At 72.4% G+C, this 9,445-nt stretch overlaps 1 protein-coding gene and 1 non-coding gene across 2 annotated transcripts; both read left to right on the top strand.

Moving 5' to 3' along the window:
* Positions 1-2,782: 2,782 nt before the first annotated feature.
* Positions 2,783-9,227, top strand: EEF2 (eukaryotic translation elongation factor 2). The gene is made up of 14 exons (XM_051828925.3): positions 2,783-2,910; positions 3,543-3,757; positions 4,565-4,746; positions 4,834-5,045; positions 5,627-5,805; positions 5,905-6,010; positions 6,114-6,227; positions 6,332-6,666; positions 6,797-7,055; positions 7,278-7,385; positions 7,757-8,110; positions 8,181-8,363; positions 8,478-8,610; positions 8,731-9,227. The coding sequence occupies exons 1-14, from the start codon at positions 2,908-2,910 to the stop codon at positions 8,922-8,924; spliced, it is 2,577 nt and encodes an 858-aa protein (XP_051684885.1). The 5' UTR covers positions 2,783-2,907; the 3' UTR covers positions 8,925-9,227.
* On the top strand, positions 5,478-5,541 carry LOC127485702 (small nucleolar RNA SNORD37). The gene has a single exon (XR_007912622.3). It is a non-coding gene; the product is annotated as a small nucleolar RNA SNORD37 (small nucleolar RNA).
* Positions 9,228-9,445: the final 218 nt, after the last annotated feature.

The raw sequence follows: 9,445 nt of genomic DNA on the forward strand, positions 1-9,445 counted from the left end.
CCGGCGCGCTGCGGCCGGCGCACCGCGCTGATCCGAAGGCAGGAGCCAGGTGCTTCTCCTGGTCTCCCATGGGGTGCAGGGCCCAAGCACTTGGGCCATCCTCCACTGCACTCCCTGGCCACAGCAGAGAGCTGGCCTGGAAGAGGGGCAACCGGGACAGAATCCGGTGCCCCGACCGGGACTAGAACCCGGTGTGCCGGCGCCACAAGGCGGAGGATTAGCCTAGTGAGCCGCGGCGCTGGCTCATTTTTGTTTCTTTATTTTAGGTTTATTTATTGATTTGAAAGGCAGAGTTGCAGAGAGGCAGGGGGAGAGAGAGAGAGAGAGAGAGAGGTCTTCCATCCGCTGGGTCACTCCCCAGATGGCCACAACGGCCGGAGCTGGGTCAGGCGGAAGCCAGGAGCTCCACCCGGGTCTCCCACGCCGGTGCGGGGGCCCGAGGACCTGGGCCATCGCTCACTGCTCTCCCAGGCCACAGCAGGGAGCGGGATCAGAAGTGGAGCAGCCGGGACTCGAACCGGCGCCCTTGTGGGATGTGGGCCCTGCAGGCTGTGGCTCCACCCACTGAGCCACAGCGCAGGCCCCAGCTTCAGCCTAATTGGTAAACAATTTATTGTCATCTAATTTAAAGGGAGGCAGGGACCAGATCTCCCCAGGGTCCATCCCCGCCCCCGCCCCTGCCCCCAGCCCCCAGCCCGGAGCTCCACCCTGGACCCTGGTGCTAGAGCCCCCACGGCCGCCCTGCAGGAAGCTGAAACCCGGAGGAGCCGGGGGCTGGGACCGGCGCGCAGGTGCGGAACCTCCGGGTCTCCCGCGGCTTCACCGCCGGCCTCGCTGGACCCAGCAGGAGAGGCGGGGCCTCCGAACGCCCCGCCCCACGCACCTGTTTGCCCTTAGGGCGCCTCCAAAACAGATTCAGGCAGCTGGGTTTGCTGCCGGCTCTAATCCACCGCCCTAACCCGGGCCTGAGGGGCAGGGACACTTTAATTTTTTTAAATCTTTATTTACATTTGCTTGAAAGGCAGAGGGAGAGAGAGAGAGAGAGAGAGGTCTGGCATCTGCTGGGTCACTCCCCAAATGCCGGCCAGCGCTGGGCCAGCCTGAAGCCAGGAGCTCCACCCGGGCCTCCCAGCAGGTGCAGGGCCCAGACTCGGGCCATCGTCCACTGCTCTCCCAGGTGCAGCAGCCGGGGCTTGAACCGGCGCCCACAGCGGATGTCCACCCTGCAGGCCTCACGTGCTAAGCCACAGCGCTGGCCCCCGGGCGAAGGATTTGAACTCCGGAGGCGGGGGGGCGTGGGGGCGTCCACCGACTGTAAGGGGCACCTGGGAGGTTACAGCGGCAAGGCGGGCTTCGTGATCCATTAATTAACCCGGCCCAGCCTCGGCTGTCCCGGGCGGCGTGAACCGGCTGCTCGAGATGTCCGCGTCGCAAATTCTTAGAACGAGTGTGTTTTAACGAATTACGAGGAGCCCCGGGCTGCTCCCCAGGAAAACCGCAGCCTCCAAGGGCGCGCAGTGGCGGCCTCGGGTCGGCAGGGGTCGCTGCTGCGGCCTCCGCGCACGCGCACTGGGCCCGCCCTGCAGAGCCGAGTTTTGGGTTTTTGGTTGTTTTTTTTTTTTTTTTTCCTCCCTCCCCCGGCCCGCCGCCCCCGCGTACCCGCCCTGCACGCCCGGCCCGTGCGTGCTGCTGCAGACCCCGGCTCTGGCTGCGGCTTCCTCCGCTCGTAGGGCTGGGGGCGAGGGCAGAGGGTCGTGGGGTTCGACGGCCCCGCACCGCGTCCGCTCGGGGCGGGGGGTGCGGGGGCGACCGCAGGGCGGCGCCGGCCCCTGCTCGGAGACGACCTGGGCTGCGCGCGTCTTTGCGGGGCCGACCCGCATTGCTTCCCACGGACGCCCCCGGCCCCTGCCCCAGCCTGTCGCCCACGGACCGCGAGGGGAGGGTCCCCAGGGGGGGCGCTGCCCTCGGATGCAGAACGTAAATAGCACTAAAGCCGCGGCGGGCACCCCCGGAGGCCGCTGCGGCTCCAGCCGGGTCACCTCGGGACACGCGCGCGCCGCGGTCCACGCGCGCCGCCCGCTGGAGAGCAGGCGGAACGCACGGGGCGTGCGTGGGGAGCCGCCGGCCGCGGGACCCGCACGGCGCAGGCCGGGCTCCGGGGACTGGGCGACGGCCGCTGGGCGCCCCGCACCCGGGAAGTGGGCATCGCAGGGGCGCGGGGATCCACGCACGTGTTTTTTTTTTTTTTTTTTTTTAAGAAGGCTCATTTTCCCACGACCCCTGCTGGGAGACGTTCGCTGCGTTTTTTCGGGGCAGCAGAGTCGATGCATCTTTGCAAAACACAACATTTTTTTTTTCTTTTTTAAGATAAGTCCCTGGGGCCGCGACACGCGAGCAGCTGCAGGAGCAGCAACCGGGCGTCGCAGGCACCCACTCCCCCCTGCGCGAGCCCCTTACGTAATTCCCAAATCAGGAAAGTGACACTTTAGGGACCCTGCTCACAGGGTCTTAACAAAAATGTTCCGCACCGTGCAAGCTAACACGGGCGCTTTGTCTGTCCCAGCCTGCTGCGCGCTCCTCCCCCGGTGCACCTGCACCTTTTGCACGGAAGGCCTGCGCCCGCGTGGGGGCCGCCCGCCGCCCCCAGGACATGACCCGGTGCACCCCCCCCACCCGCCAGCCGCGCCGGGCGCTGAGGGGTTAACAGGCGGCGGGCGCCTGTGCGCCTGCGCGTCCAGCGCCTTCGCCCCGCCCCCGCCTCGCGGTCATGTGACCCACCCAACCGGCGTCGGCCTATAAAGGGCTGGGTGTTGACGTCAGCGTTCTCTTCCGCCGCCGTCGCCGCCATCCTCGGCGCGACCTGCCTCGCTCGGGTCTGCTCGGGAGAATCCAACGCCATCCGCCACCATGGTGAGCGCTGCGGGCCGCCCGGCGCCTGGGGGCGGCTGCGGGGGCCCCGCGCGCCCGCCGCTGCCGCGCCGGCCGCCGACGGGGCGGGAGCGCAGACATGGCGGCGGCGGCGGCGGGGCCGGCGGGCTCGGGGCCGGGGGAAGCGGCCGGCGCCATGACTGCGCGCCGCGCGGCTGCGGGGCAGCCGCTGGGGGCTCGCGGGGGCGCCCGGCGGGGACGCGGCCCGGGCGTGCTGATGCGGCGGGCGCGCGGGCCCGGGGCGGCGGGCGCCTTACGTAAGCGGCGGGGTGCGGGGGGCGCGGGCGGGCTGCCCTCCCGCGGACACCCGGTGCCACCGTGGCCCGGCCCTTGACCTTCGCCCGCGTGGCAGCCGCGAGGTGTCGCCGTGCACCTGCCGACCCGGAAGCTGCCCTGTTGGACCGAGTGGGCAGCGGGGTCGGGTGGCCCCGGGGCGCGGGGGCGGCTGCACCTGCTGTCACGCGCGGGGGTCGCCCTCCCCGGCTGCTGTCGTGAGTGACAGCCCGGCAGCCGGCTGGGGGCGGTGGGCGGGGCTCGCGGCGGGGCCCCCGCGGCCGCCGACCCCCGCCCGGCAGCTTCCTGGACCCCTGGCATCGCCCCCTCCCCGCGCGCAGGTGAACTTCACCGTAGACCAGATCCGGGCCATCATGGACAAGAAGGCCAACATCCGCAACATGTCGGTCATCGCGCACGTGGACCACGGCAAGTCCACGCTGACCGACTCCCTGGTGTGCAAGGCCGGCATCATCGCCTCGGCCCGCGCGGGGGAGACGCGCTTCACTGACACGCGCAAGGACGAGCAGGAGCGGTGCATCACCATCAAGTCCACGTGAGCGCGCGCGGCCGGGGCCGGGGGCGGGGCGCATCGCTGTCAGGGCGGTGGGGGGGTTGCATTGCTGTCAGGGGTCAGGGTCCTGGGGGCGCACGTCCGGGCGCGGGGTGCACCACTATCAGGGCCACTGGGGGGCGCGCAGCCGGGGGCTTTTGCACGGAAGGCCTGCGCCCGCGTGGGGGCCGCCCGCCGCCCCCAGGCCATGACCCGGTGCACCCCCCCCACCCGCCAACCGCGCTGGGCCCTGAGGGGTTAACAGGCTGTCAGGTCCACAGTGGGGGCACAGCCGGGGGCGGGGTGCGCGGTGGAGGGGGGCTTGTATCACTGTCAGGGGTCCGGGTCCTGGGGGCACGCGGCCGGGGGCGGGGCCTCATCACTGTCAGGTCCACAGCCGGGGGCGGGGCGGCATCGCTCGGGGGCGGGGCCGTGCCTGCGTCATCAACCCCCCCCCCCAGTGCCCTCTGGCCCCGGGCAGGGCGCTGCTGGCCACAGGTGGCCTGGGCAAGGGCAGGAGTGCTGGGCAGAGAGGGGGTGGGGTCTGGGACCCCCCGGGGGGGGCTGTCTCACTGCAGCATGGACGGCTGTGTCCCCCAGGGACACAGGCCCCGCGTGGGCATCAGCTCCCGCGCTGTCCCTGTGGGCAGGGCCCAGGGCGACCCCGAGAGGGTCAGCTGGCCCCAGCGTCCCCGGCTCCCGTGTGGTGCAGGCCGGCCCCCGGGGAGCAGAGGTGCGGCAGGTGCGGGTGGGGCCGGCCTTGCCCGGCTGGGGGTGTCCGCCTGCACCGTGACCCGGCCCCCCCCCCAGGGCCATCTCGCTGTTCTACGAGCTCTCGGAGAACGACCTGAACTTCATCAAGCAGAGCAAGGACGGCTCGGGCTTCCTCATCAACCTCATCGACTCCCCCGGCCACGTGGACTTCTCCTCCGAGGTCACGGCCGCCCTGCGCGTCACCGACGGCGCCCTGGTGGTGGTGGACTGCGTGTCCGGTGAGCGGGGCGCCGGGCGGGGCGGGGTGAGGCGGGCAGGGTGAGGCCGGGCCGGGACTGAGCCGGGACTGAGCCGCGGCCCCGCAGGCGTGTGCGTGCAGACGGAGACGGTGCTGCGCCAGGCCATCGCCGAGCGCATCAAGCCGGTGCTGATGATGAACAAGATGGACCGCGCGCTGCTGGAGCTGCAGCTGGAGCCGGAGGAGCTGTACCAGACCTTCCAGCGCATCGTGGAGAACGTGAACGTCATCATCTCCACCTACGGCGAGGGCGAGGGCGGGCCCATGGGCAACATCATGGTGCGTGCCGCGGGGCGGGCCGGGGGTGAGGGCGGGCCCATGGGCAACATCATGGTGCGTGCTGGGGGCGGGCCGGGGGTGAGGGCGGGCCCATGGGCAACATCATGGTGCGTGCCGCGGGGCGGGCCGGGGGCGAGGGCGGGCCCATGGGCAACATCATGGTGGGTGCCGGGGGCGGGGGGGGGCCCATGGGCAACATCATGGTGCGTGCCGCGGGGCGGGCCGGGGGCGGGGGGGGGCCCATGGGCAACATCATGGTGGGTGCCGGGGGCGGGGGGGGGCCCATGGGCAACATCATGGTGCGTGCCGGGGGCGAGGGCGGGCCCATGGGCAATATCATGGTGCGTGCAGGGGGTGGGGGCGGGGCGAGGGCGGGCCCATGGGCAACATCATGGTGCGTGCCGCGGGGCGGGGCGGGGGCGGGGGGGGGCAGCCCGTGATGACCGAGACTTCTTCACTTTGACCTGACCTCTGGTGAAGACAGCCCAGTCTGAGGCCGCGTCTGAGGCCGGGGCGCCGGGGCGGGGCGGGGCCCACGGCAGCCCCGTCCACGGCCGCTCAGCGCCGCCCTGCTCCCCCAGATCGACCCCGTGCTGGGCACCGTGGGCTTCGGGTCCGGCCTGCACGGCTGGGCCTTCACGCTGAAGCAGTTTGCTGAGATGTACGTGGCCAAGTTCGCAGCCAAAGGCGAGGGCCAGCTGGGGCCGGCGGAGCGGGCCAAGAAGGTGGAGGACATGATGAAGAAGCTGTGGGGTGACCGGTGAGCGCGGGGCGGAGGGGCTGCGGGCGGGCGGGCGGGCAGGCAGCAGCAGGGCTGAGACCTGACGGCCCCCTGTCCCCGCCCCCGCCCCCGCCCCAGGTACTTCGACCCGTCCAACGGCAAGTTCAGCAAGTCGGCCACCAGCCCCGACGGCAAGAAGCTGCCGCGCACCTTTTGCCAGCTCATCCTGGACCCCATCTTCAAGGTGGGCGGGGCCGGGGGGCTGGGGGGGCCCAGGGCTTGGGTTTGGAGCGGCATGCGGGGCCCCTCCCGGCGCTGGGCTCACGGCGCGGTGTCGCCGGCCGCAGGTGTTCGACGCCATCATGAACTTCAAGAAGGAGGAGACGGCGAAGCTGATCGAGAAGCTGGACATCAAGCTGGACAGCGAGGACAAGGACAAGGAGGGCAAGCCGCTGCTGAAGGTGGGCGGCCCGCCAGGGTCCCGCAGGGCGCCCCGTGGAGGGGCAGGGAAGGAGGGGACAGGGAGCCGCCCGGCGGGCCCTGAGCCCTGCGCCGCCCTCCGCAGGCCGTGATGCGCCGCTGGCTGCCGGCCGGGGACGCGCTGCTGCAGATGATCACCATCCACCTGCCCTCGCCCGTCACGGCCCAGAAGTACCGCTGCGAGCTGCTGTACGAGGGGCCGCCCGACGACGAGGCCGCCATGGGCATCAAGAGCTGCGACCCCAAGGGGCCCCTCATGATGTACATCTCCAAGATGGTGCCCACCTCCGACAAGGGCCGCTTCTACGCCTTCGGCCGCGTGTTCTCGGGGCTGGTGTCCACCGGCCTCAAGGTCAGGATCATGGGCCCCAACTACACGCCCGGCAAGAAGGAGGACCTGTACCTGAAGCCGATCCAGAGGTGAGCGCCCGGGCGGTGGCGGCCGAGTGAGCCGCCGCGCAGTGGCCGGGGCTGGCCTGCAGGGGCGCGGGTGGGCGGTGCTGTGTGTCCGGGTGCTGCCGCGCTGACGGGCTGCGCCCGGCCTGCCCAGGACCATCCTGATGATGGGCCGCTACGTGGAGCCCATCGAGGACGTGCCGTGCGGCAACATCGTGGGCCTGGTGGGCGTGGACCAGTTCCTGGTGAAGACGGGCACCATCACCACCTTCGAGCACGCCCACAACATGCGGGTGATGAAGTTCAGCGTGAGCCCCGTGGTGCGCGTGGCCGTGGAGGCCAAGAACCCGGCCGACCTGCCCAAGCTGGTGGAGGGCCTGAAGCGGCTGGCCAAGTCGGACCCCATGGTGCAGGTGGGCGGCGGGGCCGGGCGGGCGGCGGGCCCGGGGGGAGGGGGCTCCGGGCCTGGCTGAGCGGGGAGGGGGCTCCGGGCCTGGCTGGTGTGGGGAGGGGGCTCCAGGCCTGGCTGGTGTGGGGAGGGGGCTCCGGGCTGGCTGAGCGGGGAGGGGGCTCTGGCCCTGGCTGAGCGGGGAGGGGGCTCCGGGCCGGCTGACGTGCCGAGCCCCTGCCCGCAGTGCATCATCGAGGAGTCGGGTGAGCACATCATCGCGGGCGCCGGCGAGCTGCACCTGGAGATCTGCCTCAAGGACCTGGAGGAGGACCACGCCTGCATCCCCATCAAGGTGCGGGGCCGCCCCCGTCCTCCCCTGCCTTGTCCATGCCCGCCCCTGTCCTCCCTGCCCCTGTCCCCCCCCCCGCCCTGCCCTCCCCCGCCCGTCCCCCCTGCCCTGTCCCCCCCGCCCCGTCCCCCCTGCCCTGTCCCCCCCGCCCCTGTCCCCCCTGCCCTGTCCTCCCCGCCCCTGTCCCCGCCTGCCCTGTCCCCCCTGCCCTGTCCCCCCCGCCCCTGTCCCCCCTGCCCTGTCCCCCCTGCCCTGTCCCCCCTGCCCTGTCCTCCCCCGCCCCGTCCTCCCCCCTGCCCTGTCCTCCCCCGCCCCGTCCTCCCCCGCCCCTGTCCCCCCCGCCCCGCAGCGCCTGACCTCCGGCCTGCCTGCAGAAATCCGACCCGGTGGTGTCCTACCGCGAGACGGTGAGCGAGGAGTCCAGCGTGATGTGCCTCTCCAAGTCCCCCAACAAGCACAACCGGCTGTACATGAAGGCGCGCCCCTTCCCCGACGGCCTGGCCGAGGACATCGACAAGGGCGAGGTGTCCGCGCGCCAGGAGCTCAAGCAGCGGGCCCGCTACCTGGCCGAGAAGTACGAGTGGGACGTGGCCGAGGCCCGCAAGATCTGGTGCTTCGGGCCCGATGGCACCGGCCCCAACATCCTCACCGACATCACCAAGGGCGTGCAGTACCTCAACGAGATCAAGGACAGCGTGGTGGCCGGCTTCCAGTGGGCCACCAAGGAGGTGAGGCGGGCGGGGCCGGGCGGGGCGGGGGCGGGGAGAGCGGCGCCGCCCTGACCCGCCCCTCCCCCAGGGCGCGCTGTGCGAGGAGAACATGCGGGGCGTGCGCTTCGACGTGCACGACGTGACGCTGCACGCCGACGCCATCCACCGCGGGGGCGGCCAGATCATCCCCACGGCCCGGCGCTGCCTCTACGCCAGCGTGCTCACCGCGCAGCCCCGCCTCATGGAGCCCATCTACCTGGTGGAGATCCAGGTGAGGCCGGCGCCCCGGGCCCGCCCCGCCCCTGCCCCGCCCCGCGCCCCGCCCCCGCGCCCGCCCCCGCCCCGCCCCCCGCCCCCGCCGCAACCCGGGCCCCTCTCCCCGCAGTGCCCTGAGCAGGTGGTCGGGGGCATCTACGGGGTGCTGAACCGGAAGCGCGGCCACGTGTTCGAGGAGTCGCAGGTGGCCGGCACGCCCATGTTCGTGGTCAAGGCCTACCTGCCCGTCAACGAGTCCTTCGGTGAGCCCTGGCGCGGGGCGGGCTGAGGGCGGCAAGTGTCGCGGGCCCGGCGGGCACTGTCCGGCGCGAGGGGACGCTGCCCGCAGCTCCGGCCTGCTGACCCGCCTGCCTCCGCCCCAGGCTTCACCGCCGACCTGCGCTCCAACACGGGCGGCCAGGCCTTCCCGCAGTGCGTGTTCGACCACTGGCAGATCCTGCCCGGCGACCCCTTCGACAACAGCAGCCGCCCCAGCCAGGTGGTGGCCGAGACGCGCAAGCGCAAGGGCCTGAAGGAGGGCATCCCGGCGCTGGACAACTTCCTGGACAAGTTGTAGGGCCCGGCCGCCCGCCCCGCCGGCGCCCCGCCCCCGCCGGCCCGCCCCCGCGCTCCGGGCTCCCGTATTTATTCCGGACTCGGGGCGGCAGCGCGCCCTCTGCGCAGGGACTCGGCCGTGGGGCCGCGGGGGGCGCCCGACCCGTTTCGTTTCTTCGGGGACCGTGGACGTGCAGGGTTCCAGGAGGGTCGCGCCGAGAGGTTGGGGGCGGCGCCCGCAGCTCGTCTCCCCGGAGCCGGGAGGGGCAGGCGGGCCGCGTCCTGCAGCGCGCGCCGTGGAGGAATAAATGGAGTGGTGACCATGCACAGCGCCCGGGCTCCGTCCTCTCGCTCGGCCGACGCCGCGCTGGCGCCGCTCTGCCCTGGGACGCCCAGCGTCCCGGGAAGCCTGGTGCCCGGTGCAGGGGGCTGGACGGGTGCGGCCGGGAAGGAAGCGGAGGGGTCCTGGGCTCCCTGAGGCGCTGGCCACCAGCCAGGTGCTGTCCCCAGGGTGCACCCGCAGGAACGGCCGTGAGCGGCATC

This window comes from Oryctolagus cuniculus, chromosome 16 (genome assembly GCF_051225735.1).
Source record: "Oryctolagus cuniculus isolate XC-2025 breed Fujian yellow rabbit chromosome 16, ASM5122573v1, whole genome shotgun sequence".
Classification (NCBI taxonomy): Eukaryota; Metazoa; Chordata; class Mammalia; order Lagomorpha; family Leporidae; genus Oryctolagus; species Oryctolagus cuniculus.